Source organism: Crotalus tigris, unplaced genomic scaffold (assembly GCF_016545835.1).
Source record: "Crotalus tigris isolate CLP2741 ecotype Arizona unplaced genomic scaffold, ASM1654583v1 scf7180000018504.2861643, whole genome shotgun sequence".
NCBI lineage: Eukaryota > Metazoa > Chordata > Lepidosauria > Squamata > Viperidae > Crotalus > Crotalus tigris.
In genome coordinates, this window is record NW_024097043.1 from 338,521 (window position 1) to 360,207 (window position 21,687).

Below are 21,687 nucleotides of genomic sequence, written 5' to 3' on the forward strand. Positions count from 1 at the left end.
CTCCCAGAAATCACTGCGTGGTCTCGTCTCTTGCAGCCCTGAGCGCGGGATTTAGAAGGCGCGAAGAGTTGGGGAGCGCCGGGCTGGGGAGATAGACGCAATTTAGTTCCCGCGCGGTGGACGGAGGGGCGCGTCAATCAAAGGCGGTGGGAGCCTGTTGGCCCGCTCGGAGGTAGAGGAAAGGTGCGGGACGAAGTTGCTTTTGCGGCTGTGCACAAAATCGAAAAAGAGCTCTTTGCCAGATAGCGTGGTGGGTGTTACCACTTTTATTATTGCTATCATTCCAGTTGGCTTTTCTAATTGTGGACACATCAAGTTTGGCGCGGGATGGTGGAATTGCAAAACTGAATGTTTGAAGAGCCCATTCATTTAGCAAGAGGCTTAGCGCTGGGGTGGGCGGCTAAGTACTTGGAATCAATACGGCAAGTTTGGATCCACCTGGGTGGTTCTCCCATCTGGTTTCATGTGCGTGAACTCTGAATTCCCAGAGGCCGATTCGCCCTGCAGGCATTGGCCTTCGGACGAGCACAGGTCTTACCGACGACAGTTTAGGTTTTGTTTCCCAGTGTGGTACCCTATGCTGGTAGAAAAGTGAGGCCTCCACCGCATTCTTCAGTTTCTACTGTCTTTGAGTTGTGGCTGACTATGAACAGTCGTCAGTAATTTTTCATGCCCGTGATGATCTTATCCATTGGAAGAGGATTCTTTATAGCCTTTATTAGAAATAAATTATCTTAAAATGTGGCTTTGTTATCTATAGCCATTCACTTAGCATGAACTAGCTGCAGTTAAAGTTTTCTTAATGCACCCCATTACAAATAATTACATTTTTCTTGGGAGTAAAGTTATCAGTATGCTGCTTTTAACTCCCAAGAACTCTGGGTGATTACAAATAAAAGCATTAAAAACAAGAAAACATATAGCAATAGATAAAAACCAAGGATGAAAATGAGAAGAGTGATGAAAACAAGAATGGGAACAAAAAGAAACAAGCCCACAGAGTCCATAAGGGAAATGTAATTTCTTCCTAAAGTCCTTTGAAATGTCACTTAAGATAATTGATCTATGTGATATTGATAAAAGAGTATCAGTACACTAAGAATATGTCTTGTTCCACTATGAGACCTGCTTGTTGTCATTTTAAAATTTACCTATTACTTTATTTCCTAGGTTTCTCCTCTATTATATTGCCTCAGATTCATAGACTGACCAGTTGAGATGGGAATCCACGGTTTGGCTAAGCTGATTGCAGATATGGCTCCTGCTGCCATTCGAGAAAATGACATCAAGAGTTATTTTGGGCGGAAAGTGGCCATTGATGCCTCTATGAGTATTTACCAGTTCCTAATTGCTGTAAGACAGGGAGCTGATATGCTGCAGAATGAAGAAGGTGAGACCACAAGCCACCTGATGGGTATGTTCTACCGCACTATCCGCATGATGGAAAATGGCATCAAGCCTGTCTATGTCTTTGATGGCAAACCCCCCCAGCTGAAATCAGGTGAATTGGCTAAGCGTACTGAGCGCCGGACTGAAGCAGAAAAGCAGCTGCAAGAGGCCAAAGAGATGGGTGAGGAAGAAAATATAGAAAAGTTCAGCAAGAGACTAGTTAAAGTGACTAAACAGCACAACGATGAATGTAAAAAACTGCTGACTTTGATGGGCATCCCATATGTAGATGCCCCTGGTGAAGCTGAAGCTAGCTGTGCTGCGCTAGTGAAAGGAAACAAGGTCTACGCAGCTGCCACTGAGGATATGGATTGCTTGACCTTTGGCAGCCCTGTGCTAATGCGGCATCTTACAGCGAGTGAGGCAAAGAAACTGCCCATTCAGGAATTTCATCTAAACCGTATTCTCCAGGATATGAGCTTGAGCCAGAAAGAATTTGTGGACTTGTGTATATTACTAGGTTGTGATTACTGCGAAAGCATCCGTGGAATTGGACCCAAACGTGCAGTGGAACTCATCAGGCAGCACAAAAACATAGAGAAGATTATTCAGCAACTAGATGCTAAGAAGTATCCTGTGCCTGAGAACTGGCTGCACAAGGAGGCCCAAAAACTCTTCTTGGAGCCTGAAGTTGTAAACCCAGAAGAGGTGGAGCTAAAGTGGAATGAGCCTGATGAGGAAGGACTGGTTAGCTTCATGTGTGAGGAGAAGCAATTCAATGAAGAAAGAATTCGTAATGGGATCAAGAGACTGAACAAGAGTCGACAGGGAAGCACTCAGGGCCGGCTGGATGATTTTTTCAAAGTGACCGGCTCAATTACCTCAGCTAAGCGTAAGGAGTCAGAGCCTAAGGGATCGGCCAAAAAGAAGGCCAAGAGTAGTGGTTCAGCAACATCAAAATTTAAGAAAGGGAAATAAAGTTCTAGAACAGTGCTAAGTCTTCAACACTCCACTTTTCCTTGGACAAAATATATTAAGCAGCAAATCCAGGCTTTCTTCTGTGACATACAGTTGATTTACAATACTCAAAAAGTGAAAGAATTGTTGGTTGCCTATTAACAAAAACAATACTGCTGCATTCAGAAGGTGTTTGGAATCTTTGGTCTCCAAAGTTTCTTGTTGAGAGCTACTGTCGCCTTGAGTATTATGAAATCTCAGTCATGCCACGTATGGTGTTTAATCTATTATTGTTAACGATAATGTGATGAAATGACTTAATTTTGAGTTGCAGATTTCAATCAGTATTGGCAACCTGCTAAATGTGCATAGATACTAAAATAAATTTTATAAGATTGCAATACAGTGTTTACTGGAAATATCTGTGGTGTTCAGAAATGAACTGTTACAGCTGCTATTCAATAATCTGTTCACTAAAACACATGTCAGATGGGATAGCTGTAGAGGTGATACATTAGCTTCTCATTCAGCCTTGTTTATAACTTATCTTTGGCCAAAAAGGACTTTTATCTTCAATGACAACAATTGCTTAGAAAGTTGGCCATATCTGAGGATTAGAAAGTAATAGTAGTTGAAAACTGGCAGTAATGATAACTTGGCAGTGGGTAAAAAAACTTCAAAGGAAGTCAGAATCTTAAGAGAGTTTCATGTATACTTTACAGTACAATTGAAATTTTCATACTGGTCTTGGCATTTGATTTATAACATTTAACCCTGCATGGGTTAAAAATAAGCCATTTTAATTTTTTCAAATGTATATAATAAATCTCCATTTTCATTACTACATCTTGCTTTATATTATGCTTAAACAAATGGCTCTTGCTTTATATTATGCTTAAACAAATGGCTCTGTTACTTTAACACAGGAATGTCAAACTCGTGACGTATCGCGACTTTTTTCCCATTGCTGACAATACGGTGGGCGTAGTTTCGGCGAGGCGCATCTGGCCTGCTAGCTGGCAGTTTAACATACCTGCTTTAACAAATCTTTTTAAACATTCATGAGAGATGCCTACTTACGATTCAAGAAGAAAATTGTGAGTTTACATTTCTCTGGATGGAAAAGGAGCTTGGGTTGAATTCAGATAAAAATTAGAAATAAGGATTTCAGGATTAGATATTAGTTAAAATAAATTAGGATTTATTGTACAATGTCAAGACATAGTTTTAAATTGAATCTTGCCACTAAAAGAATTGTTTGCATGGTTGTATGCAGGCATTAAAGCACAATGAGGCAAAAGAAATTCTATATTAATAGAATGCATGAAATGTAAAATATTTTGTTTCAAATCCAATAAAAACATATTTCAGATGTGGTTTCATTTTGGGTTACTTGTGATTTAGCATAAAATTTGGACTCTTAGATGTCTTGGATTTCAGAAAAAGCAAAATCTAGAGAGGCCCTAGAATTATTTTATGGAGTGAAGAAGACCTTTTTCTCCTCTCAACAGTTCACAGAATATATCCCACCAGCTTGCCCTCCCACCCTCCACCAATGCTGATGTCCCCACAAAACTTTTCCCACTGATTTGATCTGCCTTAGGAGACGTCTAAACTCTACCACAGATTTACTACTTCTGAAGAGATTTCAGTCTACCTGTGATAGATCTTTCTTTGCTTCTCATAGCTCGTAGTTGCAGATGAACTGGATAAAACTTTCAATCTCTTCTGATGCTCACATTGAAGCCTATCATAGTGCATTGTGCAATCTTTGCATGCTGCAATCCTCCATTGCTCTCGAAGAGCTGTAAATGCAAGAACTTCAACAATACGCTTCTTTCCACCCAGCTTCCATTAATGCCATTTCTTCAAAATATATTTCTATGTGGTTCTCCCTTCCAGAAAAATCTAGTTTACAATTTTATAATCCCCCTCTAAGAAAATCCCTAAAAAATAAACCACTGATTCAAACAATGTAAAAATATCATTCTAAGACTAAGTCATTTTTTAGCTTTGTTTTTTTCAGAAAGAACGAGCTATTGATTATAAGTATTAACTATTACAGTATGTATAAATTGCTGAGAAGTACAATACTTGTTTGTGTGGAACATTAATGATTTTCCTACAGCAGGGGTATCAAACTCGCAACTTCGTGTGGCGTTTCGTGACGTATCGCAACTTTTTTTCCATTGCCGGCAATGAGGTGGGCGCGAAATTGTTTTGTCTTGTTGAAAATTTAATTTTATCTAAGCAGAAGTCTTAACTATGGTTCAGTTAGAAGCTTCATCCTCCTGAACTGAGCATTACTCAGATGGCAGAATGAGGTCAGAATGTAATTATTGAATGCCAGTCTTTAACAAACTGACGGAATAATCAGGTTTTTTGAACATTTAATTCTGCATGATGTTGACTGTGGTAGATGGTGCTCCATTCTCCCAATTCTTTGACCTCTCGGATTCTTGTGGAAAAATAAAAGCCTTAAAAAAAAATAAAAGACTTTTACGAATTCCAAGGGTGAAAGAGAGGTTTATTTTTGCGCAAAGGTTCAGAAGCGATTTACAATCAGCAAATTTCTGAACAAGGGGGAGGGTCTAAACTAAAGCTTTATAGGTTTCTTTTTCTCAGGAACAAAGGAAGCATAGATGGAATCTTACATTGTATATGGAATCTACTTTGTGTAACTTTCAGATAGTTTCTCACACGTTAGGTCCATTTCTCATGGGAATACAATGAAAGCAGTTTTTACTTTTAAACGATGTTTCTAAATATGCATTAGGTCATTCACGTACTGTTAATACAGCTTTTTGCTAACACAGCTTTCTAACAGAAATTATGCAGACACATGATTTTTGCTTTTAATGATTTTTCATTATTATTATTCTACTTTATTCTTCTTTATTCTATGTTATTCTATTTCTTTCCCACATTAGGATGGTGAATATTGTAATTTCCTCAGATAAAGTGCATTGCCTCAGAATCTAAGACTCAACTTCTGTTGTGATGGCATTAAGAAATGTCTAATGTCCAAACCTATTTCTGGCCAGAAAAGTGAAAATCAAGGTCAGTGGAAAATTAAATATAAATAAAGCAACTTCACCTACCAAAAGTACAGGAGCAGCTTTACTATCTTTCTAAGGCCTTAGAGGAAATTGAGGTTTGTTGGTTATCCTGTTGCGTTAAATTCATTATACACTTATATTTTACCTTGAGGATAATATGAAATTGTGGTTTGAAAGAAATGAGACAGCAAATCCATGGGATTATTTTGCAGTTGCATGTACTGTTGCAACACAAATACTACTTACATCATGGCATCCTAATGAATGCTCTGCCATTACAGTATAGTATTAACTGAAGTTAGAAATCAGTATCTTATCTGATAGTGATCCCTAAACTTTTGCAATGGAGGTCTGACAGTACTGACCACATAAAGGATTTGGGGTGGGAATGGGATTAAATCAGAAGAACATAATTACAAGAGCTACAGGTTTGCCTGAACTGTTATTTGATTTAGTAATTATGTTGTGTTTAGATAAAAATAAAGGTTGTTCTACTAAGTCTGCCCTTCCCTTTTAATAAAACCATGATAATATGTCTGTTTAGAATACAGGTTGGACATTTTCATACATGGTGATGTGAAAAAAAGATTGCAGCTATAAAACCATCGCCATTATTCTAAAATGGGGGACTGACAAGACAATTCAGGACTCGTTGCTTTTTTTTTTTTCTTCAGGCAAGGCTCAAATCTCCATCAGTGCATATCCAACTTAAAACTAATCCTTCATTTAAGGTGAACATGGTAAAATGAGGCATCAGTTCTCATACTGAGATCAAGATACTTCCACAAAGAAGCTTTCCTCAAACTAAACAGGAAAGGGCAAATATTAATATCTGGATCTTTGGTAAAGCAGTTAGGCTTAGCCTGATGTTGAGTTTCAGAGATTCTGCCAGTTGACTGAGGCACCTTTTTGGAAGAAAAGGGTCAAATCTGGAGTATAAGGAGAATTATGGATTATTACATGAATGAATCAACAGAAGTCTCAGTTCCATGTATTCCCATTTCATGTATCCCCATTTCCATGTGAGAGAAGAGATTAAAGGCTTCCTTGTAGTTTTCCTTTCTCAGTTGGTAAGGAAGGGCAAATAAATTACAGTGGTGGGATTCAGCCAATTCGCACCACTTCCGCAGAACCGGTAGCTAATTTTTTGTGGCCCAGGCCCTGAATGGACTTCCGGAAGCAGCATCCACACAGAGAACCAGTTGTTCACATATTTGAATCCCATCACTGATAAATTACAATATATTATTTTGGCCTATTAATGAATTAAATTTCAATGGTCCACCATGTCATGGAATAGAACTCTCTAAGAGTAGGGAGACTTACAAGTTTATGTTAGCTCATTCAGACAGCAGCAAACCATATATTTCCAATTATTTACAGGTAGTCCTTGTTTAGCAAGAATAATTGGGATTGGCAGCTTGGTTGTTAAATGAAGCAATTGCTAAGTGAAATATAATTTTACTTCAGCTTTCCTTTGCTTTATAGACCTCAGAAGATCATAAACGCAAGGAGTGGTTGCAAAGTTACTTTTTCATCATGATTACTAGAAATGGTCATTAAACAAGGCAATTGGTCTATCTGGAATGATTATTTCAGCTGTAATCAATCAGGAATAGGAAGCAACTAAAATTTCCTTTCCTGGCTAAGAACAGTGAGTAAATAAATTGTTGAATGATTTTTATACTACCCTTCGTTGAAGATGCCACTATTGGTTGGCTTCGCAGAAGTCAAAGCAGCATATGACTTAATGTGATATATGAACCACTCTGTTTTGCAGTTCTGCACTTGCATAGTAATAAAACTAAATCCTAATTTATCAGTATAAAAAATTATACTTCCAACTTCAATTTCTCCATCAATTAGGAAGTCAGTTGCTGTTGGAATATTCATGAGCAGGAAGAGTCATGTGGTAACTCAGCCAATGTGAAGAAAGTGCTACTGAGTCTGTGCAAAAGGTATTGAGTTAGAAGCTGAGTTTTCAGTCTCAGGTTTGTCTCTGTATCTCTCTGTAAGAAGTCTTCATTGAGCTATGTTGCTGTAAAGAAGAATGTATGGTATTGTAAATATTTTGATATGAATATAAAGAAATGTATTTGAATCAGCTAAATGCAGTCAACTGTGAGAGCTTCTGATTTATTTTTTCACCAACAGAAATTAAAATTCTCTAACAGTTGCCTTGTCTGAATTGCTTCCCAAGTTAATTGGTAAGCAGAAAACTTTATTCTTCTCTTCTTTCTCATTAGTGCTGACAAAGGCATCATTTTATTGAAAATTTTTAAAAACTTTTACAAAGACAAAAGAAAAAAAACAATAACAACAACAAAAAACAAAACAATACAACCCTCCCCCAACCCCTCCCAAGCCACCCCCTCCCTCCCCCCCCCGGAGCTTCCCAGAGCAGAATATAGGCTTAATTAAAAGAAATTAACAAAATTATAAGATAATTAAGAATAAAATATATATGAAAAAAGAATTATAAACCTTAAAAAGAAAAGGTGTTTAAAAAAGAAAAGCAAAGAAAAGAAAAAGAAAAAGTAGAGTTTATATACAAATTATAAAAAAGCTAAATGATATTTTTTCATATCCAATTTAAATTGTATAAAATTTATCCATTTTTCCCATACAGCAAAAAATTTCTCTTGCGATTGTTCTTTTAGGAAAGCCGAAATCTTTGCCATTTCCGCCAAATAAGATACTTTAAGAAACCACTCTTGCAAAGTAGGCAAAGATTCCTTCTTCCAATATTGCCCTACTAACAGCCTTGCGGCTGTAATCAAATTCAACATCAATATAACCTCCTTAGCATCACAATCAGTAACAATACCAAGCAGAAACAATTGTGGAGTAAATTTTACCCTCTTTCTAAAAATTCTCTGAATATTCCACCATATCTTAATCCAAAAAGCTTTTATATTTTTACACGACCACCAAATATGATAATAAGTGGCGTCCAAGCAGCCACATCTCCAACATCTAGGCTGTAAGTCAGAATACATAAAAGACATTTTTTGTGGATCGAGGTGCCATCTGTAAAACATTTTGTAAAAATTCTCCCTTAAATTCTGGGCTTGTGTAAATTTAACATTTCTCACCCAGATAGTTTCCCAGGTATCCAGTAGAACTGGTTCACCAAAATTCTGCGCCCATTTAATCATACAATCTTTAATTAATTCTGATTCTGAATCCAGTTCCACTAGCACCCCATAAATTCTCTTAATGTGAGTTTGTCTTTGATCCTTTACTTGCTTAAAAAGATTTTCATCTTCTCTAAGCAGGCCCACGTTACGGTCCATCTTCCATCTGTCTACTAATTGTCTATATTGAAACCAAGAATAGGTAATATTTTCATGTACTAGATCTTCCAAAGATTTTAACTGCCAGTTTTGACCATCCCATCTAAGTAATTGTGTATAAGACACCGTATCCATTTTAACACCTCTCTTTATCCCCTCTATCGCATGCCAAGGTATAGCCCATAATGGTATTTTAAAATCACTTTTATAATATTTCCTCCAAACCCTAAGTAAAGAAATCCTTATAATATGAGATTTAAAAGCCCAATCCACTTTTTTATTAAATATTAAATAGGCATGCCAACCAAAAAGTAAATCCCATCCCTCCAAATGGAGTATCTCTAAATTTGTTAAATTTATCCAATCACTAATTAATGTTAAAACCACAGCATCATAATATAATTTCAAATTCGGTACCTTGAGTCCACCTCTCTCACGGAAGTCCTGCATAATTTTAAACTTTACCCTTGGTTTTTTCCCTGCCCAAATAAATTTATTAATTAATGCCTTTCTGCCATTCATTTAAATTAACCTCATTCTTTAAAATAGGTAACATTTGAAACAAAAAAAGAAATTTGGGTAGGACATTCATTTTAATCACTGCAATTCGTCCCATGAGAGATAACTGTAGCTTCTCCCAATTCCTCAAGTCCTTCTGTACTTTGACCCACAACCTTTCATAGTTATTCTTAAACAATTTTGCATTAGAAACAGATAAGATAACCCCCAGATATTTTATCTTATCAACAATTTCAAAACCAGTCAAATTAGCCAAAATCTGTTTATCACAAGTAGTCATATTTTTAGATAATATTTTAGTCTTATTATTATTAATTTTGAAACCCGAAACCAATCCATATTGATATATCAACTGTAATAACTTCACTACAGAATAAATAGGTTGAGACAAAGTAACCACCAAGTCATCTGCAAAAGCTCTTAACTTATATTCTTTTTTGTTAACTTCTATTCCTCTTATTTCCTGCGACTCTCGGATTTTAATCATTGCTCTTAACATAAAATGCCAGTTCAATTGATCAAAAGCTTTTTCAGCATCTAAAAATATCAGCCCTGCAGGGACTTGGTTGTTCTTATCTAAATATTCTAATATATTAATAATTTGTCTAACATTATTTTTCATGTACCTGCCAGTTATAAAACCCGATTGGTCCTTATGTATAAGCTGATGCACAACCGTCATAAGCCTATTAGCTAAAATTTTTGCGAAAATCTTATAATCTACATTTAAAAGAGATATAGGTCTATAATTCTTTGGTAAAGTAAGATCTTGATCCTCTTTTGGAATCAAGGATATAAAAGCACTGCACCATGACGGAGGAATCTCTGAACCCTGCAATATGTTGTTAAAAAGCTCACCTAAAGGTTGAATCATCTCTTCTACTAAAGTTTTATAATAAATAGGTGTCAAACCATCCGTACCTGGCGCTTTACCTAATTTTAATTGCTTAATAACTGTCACAATTTCCTCATTAGTAATTGGACCATTAATTTCTTGCTTCTGATCTTCTGTCAATTTAGGAAAATTAGCCTCCCTTAAATATTTATTTATATCTAAAATTTGTACATTAGTAGTCTTATATAATTTTTGATAATAATCTAAAAAAGATTTCTTAATCAATTCCTTCTGATACACTAATTTACCATTATAATTTATTTTATCTATTATTCTCTGTCTCTGTTTCTTTCTTAATTGATAGGCCAACTATCTCTCTGGTTTATTGGCATTACAAAATATATTTTGTTTCATAAACAAAAAATTAGTTGCAGATTGATCAGCCATCAACATGTTAAATTGTGTTCTTAAGAGCTTTATAGATTTCTTAACCTTTTCATCTGAAGGATTTAAAATCAAAAACTTTTCTTTTAATTTAATCTCATCTTCCAGTTCTTTACGCTTCTGAGTCTGCTTTTGTCTATGAACATTGTTCATTTTTATCAGAATCCCACACATAAAAGCTTTACCTGCATCCCATACCATTGATATTGATGTCCCCTTATACATATTCAAAACAAAATAATCCTTTAAACACTCCTTTAACTTTTGAACATTCTTTTCTTGTCTAAATAAGTTCTCATTCACCTTCCAGGATCTCCTCTCCTCTTTTTCACGAATCAGCTCCATCCAGACTGGGCTATGATCCGTCAATGACCTAGGAAAATTTTTTACGTTCTTTACCCTATTATATAAGTCAGTTGTAATAAAAAAAAAAATCAATTCTTGAAAGAGATTGATGTCTATCTGAAAAAAAGGTAAAGTCTCTCTCCTCTTGGTTACGTTCACGCCAATAGTCTCTCAATTCCCAGTCCTCTTTCAGATCAAAAAAGGCTTTAGGTAATTTAGCCTGTTTAGAAAGGGTAGAAGAACCTTTTTTGTCCCTTTGTGTATCTAAAACAGCATTCCAATCCCCCATTAATATCACAGATCTATAGTCCAGCGAAATTATTTTCTGATGTAGCAGTTTATAAAATTGTTCTTGTTGCTGATTTGGTGCATACAATCCCACTATAAGTATTTTCTTACCATATAAACCAAGTTCAATCATTACATATCTTCCTTGAGGATCTGATTCTACCAGACAAACTGGTAGATTTTGCTTAACATAAATAACCACTCCCCCTTTTTTCCCAGGGGCAGGAGATACAAAATGAGATCCCAAACGAGCATTAGCTAAATATTTTTGATCTTTAAGTAAAATATGAGTTTCCTGCAAACAGATAATATCATTGTTATGTTGCTTTAAATAGTGAAAGATTTTCTTTCTTTTCTGAGGGGAGTTAAGGCCGTTAACATTCCAGGTCAGGAACTTTGCCATCTCCCTTAACCAGGAGCCTGGAGAAGACTGCTTGAAGATCTGCCATTGATGAATGTGTTGCAGAACTCTTGGGTCTTGCTCCTCCCACCGGCAATGAAGCACTTTCATAAGAAGATTCTTTGGCACTATATGAAGGCATCATTTCATATAGTGTAGAAGAAGTCAGTAGTAAGCCTTTCCTGTATTTTATCACATGGATAGAGAAGGCAAAGTGATTACTGAGGTATTACCTCAGTTTGGAGATAGTCAACATACTACTTTGGGATAGATTTTTCAGGTTTAGATGAAAATGCCAAGAGTGTAGAGAAAGTGATGGATATTAAAAAAAAAGACAAAGAAATTCTAAAAAAACCCTTTCCTGATACGTAAAGAAATAAAAAAGAAAGAAAACAGAATGGCCGGATTCTCCATTGTAGGTGAGAGGCTCAAAACCTAGAATTAGAAGTTAATAGACTATCAATGTGGCATCCAGGGTAATTTCTCAACTCTTCTGTCATCCTGGACCACTAAATAAACATTCAGAAAATGCAGGGAGCGTCCATTTAAACACATTTCTTACAGTTTTTGACTTTAAGAGCCTAGGAATTCACATTTTTTTGAAGGAGAAGGAGAAGATTATAATTATGGTTATACCTGGATAGGCCTTTTAAAACTAAATATTATACAAAAGGATTTCAAATTTATCCCCTTGCATTATATGTATGTTATGCCATAATATTAACTCTCAATAAAACTTGCTGGCCAAGCATATATCCTTCAGTTGAAACCTTTGTGTAATATTAGGCTCTCCAACCTAATGCACTTTTATTTTTTTAAGCAATCATTCTTATGTTTGCTATACTTTGCTTTTTAAATTGTTTATCGGAAATCACAGTTCTGCTTGGAATATACAGTCCTGAACATCGTGCCTTATGTGATAAGTCAAATTAAGTGAAAATTTTATTATGATCATAGACCAGCATAAAGAGGGTGGTGTGCAGTCATTAAAAAGCATAAAGGACACATCAGCTAAAACATAAAAAATATAAACGATACTGATAGAAGTAAGGTCTTCATCCTGGTTCATCCAAGCCGGGAATAAATAAGCAAACATGGTGACTGCTTTGGGAAGAAGGTTACAGTTTATTGCAGAAAGATGGTCTTCAGGAAAGTACAGAGGAGAGAAGAGCGAGATTGAGCACATGGGCAGTAGGTTTTATACCCCCCCTAACCTTTTGTTTGGAAGTTTCCTGTTCCTGTGGCATGAACCTTGAGGCTGTTTCTGAGTGTTTGTCTAGGCCTTGATATCTGTGGTTTAATTCTATTATCATATCCTGCTTCCCAGGTGATGGGGCTGATTCCTAGAGTTTGGGTGGGATATGCAGATCTTCTCTTTTGTCTTCTTGATTGCTCTGGCTCCAACTTTCTGATGGTTTTACATTTGCATTTGTATGGGCCTAGCTCTTGCTTGGGGCAGAGAGATAGATTTGGGGCCAGGTTTGGTTTTAAAAAGTCCTTTTGAGGAAAAATATATTTTTCTGCCCTTTTTAATATTTCCTTCTGGGGGGGGCTAACTTCCATCAGATACATATCTTAAAAACTAAATATATAAATACAAAAATAGAATCTAAAATAAAGAATAGGAACATTGGATGGCTGTATGGTAACTAGTGTATAGAAGAAGAAGAGTTACAAGGCCTTCTAATACAGCAAAGTAGATATAGTTGAAAGTTGAGCCCTTAATTAACCTGATGTGTTTGGAGCATTGTTGCAAAGAACCTAGCAAGATTATATGTTGTAGTAGGATAGGTATCTGAAAACAACAGAGTGGAGTACAATGTGTCCTATGTGCCTTGTATATTTATGTAGTAATGGGGTGCAATACAATTGTCCTATGTGCCCTGGATATTTATGTAGTAATGGTGTAAAGAAGCTAGTGTGAACATCTCTGTAGAACAGCCACTGGAGAAGCACATCTTCTGTTGTTTCTATATGTCCAGAATCACAGGGGCATTGTCTCTCCCAGTAGAGAATCTTCCCATATTAGCCTTCAAGGGCAACTGAAGAGAAAGCGTGACATAATGGCAGAGTAAAAGCCCTTTTGTGTTTATGGAATTTGTCAGCCCTTCAAAATAGACCAGACTAGGAAACCAAAGTCATGAATACTAATGCTAAAATATGTTTATAGTAACAGACTTATATTTGCAAGTCTGTGGAAGCAGCACAAAGAGGTTGTCTTGCAGGAGGAGCATTTTTCAAAGAGATGCTGGAGATCAATAGTGGATTGGCCTTCCCTAAAATCACTCTGCTCTTTTCAAGTATGTTTTCTTGTTCCAACCAGACCTAGAATTTCCACTGTGTTTTGCAGAGAGCTTGTTGAGTGTGTTGAGGAGGCTAATTGGTCTACAGTAGAATGGGCATTCTGATGGATTTCTAGAAGGAGTTAATTTTTCTCTAATATATGACAGTAATAGTCCTGCACCAACTGCTTCTGCATGCTCTGTTGCTGTTACAGGACAGGCTGCTAGAATGCCAATGTGGCCAGTTTCTGCTGCAGTTTTAAACTCCTGATTGCCAGGGAGAGTTTGAGATAAAGGGCTTCTTGACTTAAATGTCATTTAGCTGTTGTAATACAGAGTTTCTGCAGAAAAAAGACAGATCTAATGAAAAGGTTGAGTTCTCTGCGAGAGGGATCCCAGAGTCCTAGTAGACAATCACTTAAATATGAGCCAGCAGTGTGAGGCAGCTGCCAAAAAGGCCAACACAGTGCTAGGCTGCGTTAACAGAGGGATAGAATCAAGATCACGTGAAGTATTAATACCACTCTTCAATGCCTTGGTAAGGCCACACTTGGAATACTGCATCCAGTTTTGGTCATCACGATGTAAAAAAGATGTTGAGACTCTAGAAAGAGTACAGAGAAGAGGAACAAAGATGATTAGGGGACTGGAGGCTAAAACATATAAGGAACGGTTGCTAGAATTGGGTATGTCTAGTTTAACGAAGAGAAGGACAAGGGGGGACATGATAGCAGTATTCCAATATCTCAGGGGCTGCCATAAAGAAGAGGGAATTAAGCTATTTTCCAAAGCACCTGAAGGCAGGACAAGAAGCAACGGGTGGAAACTAATCAAGGAGAGAAGCAACCTAGAACTAAGGAGAAACTTCCTGACAGTGAGAACAATTAATCAGTGGAACAGCTTGCCTCCAGAAGCAGTAAATGCTTCAACACTGGAAGTTTTTAAGAAGAGACTGGACAGCCATTTGTCCAAAATGGTGTAGGGTTTCCTGCCCGAGCAGGGGGTTGGACTAGATGACTTCCAAGGTCCCTTCCAACTTTACTACTATTATTACTATTAAGAGCTTTTGCTGATGATTTGGTTGTTTACTTTGTCTCAACCAACCTACGGTATTGGAGTTGTTACAGATTATAAATCAGTATGGGCAAGTTTCTGGTTTTAAAGTTAATAATAATAAGACTAAAATATTATCTAAAAATATGTCTAATTCGGATAAGGAGATTTTAGTTAATTTGACAGGTTTTGAAATTGTAAAAAAGGTAAAATATTTGGGGGTTTATATAACTGTCTCTAATGTAAAATTGTATAAAAATAATTATGAAATGTTATGGCTTAAAATGCAGAAGGATTTGAATGATTGGAAAAAATTGCAATTATCTTTGTTAGGGAGAATTGCTGCAGTTAAAATGAATGTTCTGCCAAAATTTCTTTTCTTGTTTCAAATGATACCCATTTTAAAGAAAGAGATAAATTTAGAAGAATGGCAGAAGGGTATTAATAGATTTATTTGGGCTGGGAAAAAACCAAGAGTTAAGCTTAAAATTATACAAGATGTTCGAGAGAGAGGTGGACTCAAGGTGCCGAATTTGAAATTGTATTATGATGCAGTGGTTGGGTTAACTTAACAAATTCAAATATGCTTTCTTTGGAGGGATGGGATTTATTATTTGGATGGCATGCGTATTTAATTTATAATAAAAAGTTGGATAGGGTTTTTAGTCCCATGTTTTAAGAATTGCTTTATTGCGTGACTGGAAGAAATATTATAGATTAAATTTCAGAATACCGTTGTGGGGAATTCCTGGACACGCAATAGAGGGGATAAGGAAAGGAGTGAAAATGGATAGGATTTCTTATAAGCAATTGCTTAAGTGGGAAGGGAATCATTGGCAATTAAAATCTATGGAGGAATTAATGCAAGAAAATATTATTTATTCTTGGTTCCAGTATAGGCAATTATTAGAAAGATGAAGTATAGATCAAAAAGTGGGTTTTGCTATGGAAGATGTGAATTTGATGAAACAAATTAAAGATCAAAGTAGAACTCATATAAAAAGAGTTTATAATGCTTTAGTGGAATTGGATTCAGAAACAGAATTAGTTAAAGATTGTATGGTTAAATGGGCTCAGAATTTTGAAGAGCCGATTTTATTAGATATATGGGAGATTATTTGGGCGAGGAATGTTAAATTTACTCAAGCTCAAAATTTATGAGAAAATTTTTATAAAATGTTTTATAGGTGGCACCTTGATCCTCAAAAGTTGTCTCGTATGTATCCGAATGTACAGCCCAAATGTTGGAGATGTGGTTGTCTGGACGCAACGTACTATCATGTAGAAATGTAAAGGCTTTTTGGATTAAGATTTGGTGGAACATTCAGAAGATTTTTAATAGAAGGATAAAATTTACACCACAATTATTTTTGTTAGGTATTATTGTAGACTGTGATGGTAAAGAGATTACCTTAATGTTAAATTTTATTATGGCGGCAAGGTTGCTGATTGGGCAATATTGGAAGAAGGATTCCTTGCCTATTATAGAAGAATGGTTTCTCAAAGTTTCTCATTTATCAGAAATGGCAAAATTTTCGGCTTATCTGAAAGACCATTCACAAGAGAGATATTTCGGTGTGGAAAAGATGGGTAAATTTTGTACAGATTAAATATGGGATTAGGAAGTATTATTTAGCTTTTGAATAATTTATAGTTTAAACTGGGTATGGTTGGATTTGTAGCTTTTATGTTTTGGAGTTAAAGTACTTTAAATTTTTTTTGGATGTATGTATAGTGGATTGATGTTCATTTAATTTGTATGGTTTTTTTTTCTCTTTCTTTAACCCTGTATTCAGCTCTGGGAAGGGGGGGGGGTTATGGGGTGGGAGCGGCGGTATTTTATTGTAAAATGTTTATAAAAATTTTCAATTAAAAAAAAAAACTACAACCCCGCCCTCGTCTCCCAACCAGCACCCGGCAGCAATCAGAGAAACCTCAACCACCCCCGAGGCTTCTCTGAGACACCCTTGACTGTTAATCATAATTGTTGGCTACCGCCCATCAGCTGTTCACCGGCTTGCCGCTCTTCAGCTGTTCAGCGGCTCGCCCTTCTGAGCAGGCGTGGCAGCATATCTGCGCATGTGCAGCGTCTAATGACGTCCGGAATCGTCCTTTTGCTGCTCCAGCGCCCAGAACAGTCGCCGGAGGATCTGCGGCTCACTCTTCCTTCCAAAATGGTGAGCTGCTTAGATCCTGCGCTGGTTCTCCTCCTCCGTCACCAGGCTGTCCCCCCTTTTTTGTGTGTTGAGCTCGGGAGGGCTCGACACATAAACTAAGATAATTTTGTAATTGTACTTATATTCCCTACAAAGGAAATTGGAAGCTTCTTTATATTTCTGTTTATTCTTTCTTTGTTCTTTTTATTAGTTTGCATTAGTTTTATGTTCTCTGTAAAACGTTTAATAAAAGTTATTTAAAAAAAATTTCTTTGTGATCTGTAGTTCATAGTGACATCACATCACATGTTGTGTCTCTGCCAAAACTTTATTCATTTCTTGCTCTTATGCTTTGAATTGGCTTTTTTATGCCTGACTATTAGTAACTATGCATAAATTTGCCCAAATGTTCTCTTTTTGATACCAAAATCTATTATATTTCCTAGGTCAGATTGAGGATTTCAGCTAAGTCTCAGAAATCCTCATTTTATGAATAAAATTAGAAATAGAATAACTTGAATATTTTATTATATATTGTGTTATACCAATTTATTTTATTTATTTAGAATGTTTGAGGATCATTTCAAACTTTCGAAATGAGGAACAATACAGAAATGATTCAAATAAACTAAATAAAAACTACTTTCAGTTAAATACTTTGCTTTCCCCGATAAAACCATAGTTAAAGCTAATATTCAAAGTTATGAAACAAGAATTGTTGAAGTCAGACAGCATCAAATGAAATAAAAGAAAAAAATAACTCAAACCAGATATGTATCTTAATGTCCAATTAAAATAAGCTTTGTATCTCTGTGTCACAGTGCTACATCACAAAAGAACTAACAAGAATTGCACAATTCTGAATATATTTAAACAGGTAATGTAGGCGCTTAATAGCTTTTCTTAGTTGTGCTTAACTACTGTACAAACATGCCCAGGCAGCAACTTTATTCTGCCCTGTGCAAGTGCATTATCTCTACTCCATCAGACTTCAAAGATGATTTTGCACTGTAGAAACTCCATCTGCAATTAATTGTTCATCCTTTCTTAATCTGATTGTATGGCAATTTGCTGTACTGCATCATTCAGCTGAATTAAGGAAGTGAGGCCAGATACAAATTCTTCGAGCAAACTTTGTTTCATTGGCCATCAAAGCAAGACTTGTTGGTCAATTTAAACTGATATTTTGTTCAAGCTGTTTCCAAGCAAACATTTTTAGACAGAGAATAATAGTCTAGTCCTCATTTGATTTGGGGCTGTTGGACACATTTTGTCTTCCAGTAGACCTGATGACTTGATCCCTGGACATGTTCAGAGTCTGAGTTGGGCTCAATCTCCATTTAATCCCTATCTCAAAAGGTTTGTGTTTCCTATGTTCTGAAAATAGTTTAAAAGGAGCTCCAGACCTCTCTGATCCCAAATGACTGACATGGCGAACCTTTTAGAGACTGAGTGCCCAAAAACTGTCCCGCCCCCCACCCATCCCCGCTCTGCCCCCTGCAGGGCCACTCACCACAGATCGCCCAGGTGGCTTTGCAGCGCCATGGCGGCCACACCCTCCACCTGAACCCCATAGCATCATCTGCACGTGATGGGGCACAAGGGCGGAGTCTTGCCCCTGCTGCCTGGCTGCCATGTGCTTGGCTGCGCTTCTCCGTGTGGGCCGTGCCTGGAGGAAACTTTCCTCCAGGCAGGCTGCTGGTGAGGAGCGGGTTGCGGGGGGGACACAGGGCTGGGGCAACAGCTCGCATGTCCACAGAGAGGGCTCCGAGTGCCAGCTCTGGCATGTGTGCCATAGGTTCGCAACCACTGACCTATCGCATTTATTTCTGGTTCAGCTTCCACTGCAGTAAAACCAGGTCTTTTCCTTCCTTTTCCTAAAGATCGGTGAGGTTTGGGAATAGTCTGTTTCCCCATTGCCAGAATGTTTACCTTCTCATCTCTGTAAGCTCCTAGATTTCAGGTCTTTAAAAATAAAAGGTGGGGGGGGGAGCTTAATGCCTTTTCAGCTCCTCTTTGTACAAATGCTAGGATTTTTGTTTTCATTTTTTGCATTCCACATAATGCATATAATATGAAATGAAGACAGAATAAGAGAATAACAGAGTTGGAAGGGACCTTGGAGGTCTTCTATCTAGTCCAACCCCTTGCTCAAGCAACAAACCCTATACCATTTCAGACAGATGGTTGTCCAATCTCTTCTTAAAAACTTCCATTGTTGAAGCATCCAGAACTTCTGGAGGCAGGTTATTCCACTTATTGACATAGAAGGGGAGAGTGGTGAATTCATTTATTTTATTTTCCTTTTGCATGGAGCAAGGTGAAACTTTTTTTTTGTTTTTACAGGGTCTGTTGCAGCCATATATGTTAGACATTGTTCAATAACACCATTACACCATATTTCACACATTACTATGATTAACAGATGTCAGGTGGCTTCAGGATTGGCAGCTGGTTGCTCTGGGAGTGTCCTGCACACTTGTCCTGCCTGTCTTAGCTTGTGGTTGTACAATCCCAAAACAAAGTTTTGTAACTAAACTCCTTGGTGTGTGGGTGTATCTGATTTGGCACAGGACTGCATCAAAAGTCTTCTGTCTTACCCACTTCAAATGTACGTGCTAACTTCATCTGCTAATAATGGAATCTGTGCGTAACAAGAATTAGATTCTTTACCCATTATGTCAAACCATTCTTTACAATAGCATATTTTTTTCAAAAAGAAAGAAAGCAATGTTTTTGATTTTAACTATATTTTTCTTTAAAATTACCAGAAATATATAAATATATAGATATAGATTATAGGATCAGAGCAGAAATATAAGGATGATTCAGAGATTATGAGAAAAGGCTGAGGGAAATTATAATGTTCAGTGTAAGGAAAAGAAGGCTGAAGTCAGGTACATAAAAAAGGTTCAATCAGTCAATTTCAACTTCTTGCGGGGAAAAAAAATCTTGCAAAGCTGGAATTGATTGATTGAACTTTTTAGTCCCACCCAGTCTGCCGTTACCACCACAGCCACACCCAGCCAATGGGCTACACCCACCCGGTACCTGACGATGCATAAGTGGGTTTTGGGTTATAGTTTGGGCACTCAGTCTCTAAAAGTTTCACCATCACTGTGATAGGCACATCCCTTTACATCTGAACGCTTTAAAAATGTCTGCTTCTTCTATGAACTATAGGCAATGGATTTATGGAAACAAAACATTCAAAAACAAATTTTGAATTTATGAATTGTCAGTTGCTGAGAAAAATTACACAGATCCAGCAATCAGGAAGAACAATAAGACAAAGATTTGGAATTAGAAAGCTGGACTGAAAGTGAGCCTAAGATCATGATGATTTATCTGTTCAGAAATCTTGGCGATTCTATGGGCCATGCCTCTTCACATCTTCCAATCTTGCACTATTTCTTTGAGTTTTTCTGTGTTTTGGCTGGTGTCAGCTTTGATAGCCACCTGGTTTCCTTTTACCACTAACTCTTTCAAACACAATCACTTTCTTTAGTGAATTCCCCTGTATGACATGGCCAAAGTGAGAGCCAGTTTCAGTTTTGTGATTTTGCCTTCTAGTAACATGTCTGATGTTGTGTGCTCCAGACATGTCCATATCCTTTTTGGCCAAGATTGGCACATTTAAATGCATGCTCTGAGTGTTTTTGCAAAATGGCTTACAACAAGCCATTGCCAGGGGTTATAATCCATTACAAAGTATGACTATCAAAATTCCCTCTTTTCTCATACCCCTGCTTACCACTGCTCTTTTTCTGGGCTGGGGGGGGGGGTATACTTACAAAGTACTGAAATGCATTCGCTCATTAAGCTGATTAACTCCATTTTGGGCCAGACGCATTCTGGCCCATATGGAAAAGATGGTGTTGGATAGTGACATTTTGTGTTGAGCTATGCCAGCTTTAGTTTTTAATGAAGATGTTTTCCAAAATATGAAGTCACCTATTTAGGTGCTAACTGAGATGTGTGTGGGTATATTAATAATTGGAGGCATTATGTTGGGGACATGAAGTTAGGTAGTCCCTGGGTGGCAGATCTTAATAGCCACTTAATATCCGGACCTTAAATGTCCACTGATTTGTCCTGTAGTTTTTCATAGTAAGTTCTCCACTTCCAAATATAGAACTGAAATTTGACATGCTCATATTATTTGGATGATTACTGACAAATACAGTAATTAGAGAATTATCTTTGTCGCTTCCTTGCAAATTTCTCCTCAAATGTGATTTAGTATTTGCAATTATTAAGTCACCTTACAATCCCCTCTAGTCTACAGATCATCCTTACACTAGCGATTGGGACTGGAATTTCTGTTGTTAAATATGGTCATAAAGCACATCATGTGCTCTCATTCCTTAGCAACAAAAATCCCGACAGCCTCATTGTTAATTGAATCCCAATGGTCATTGGCTGAGGTCCCACTCCCATCCAAGCCACTCCCACCTTGATACCTCCCAGCCCCAAGTTACTCTTGGTAAGGAAGGGGTCCCCAACCCCCAGGCTGTGGCCTATTTGGAACCAGGCCATGCGAGAGGCAGGCTGGCACACATGCACATGTGCAGCTCCATTTGTGCGAGTGATGGGCTGGTGTGCATGTGCACTGGCCTGCCACTCGCGAGAGTGGAGCTGTGTATGCGCATGAGTGCCAGCCC

The 21,687-nt window shown here is 37.2% G+C and overlaps 1 protein-coding gene across 2 annotated transcripts; it reads left to right on the forward strand.

Moving 5' to 3' along the window:
* The first annotated feature begins 36 nt into the window (after positions 1-36).
* On the forward strand, positions 37-3,722 carry FEN1 (flap structure-specific endonuclease 1). 2 transcript variants are annotated; one of them, XM_039353156.1, is made up of 2 exons: positions 37-183; positions 1,171-3,722. In XM_039353156.1, the coding sequence occupies exon 2, from the start codon at positions 1,219-1,221 to the stop codon at positions 2,365-2,367; it is 1,149 nt and encodes a 382-aa protein (XP_039209090.1). In that variant the 5' UTR covers positions 37-183; positions 1,171-1,218; the 3' UTR covers positions 2,368-3,722. The 2 variants fall into 2 exon arrangements, with proteins under 2 accessions (XP_039209090.1, XP_039209089.1); XM_039353155.1 differs by having other exon boundaries at positions 39-250.
* The last annotated feature ends 17,965 nt before the right edge of the window (positions 3,723-21,687 follow it).

Bases quoted from the DNA above. Each gene is read 5' to 3' on its own strand.
- FEN1 (XM_039353156.1), top strand. From the start codon at position 1,219: ATGGGAATCCACGGTTTGGCTAAGCTGATTGCAGATATGGCTCCTGCT.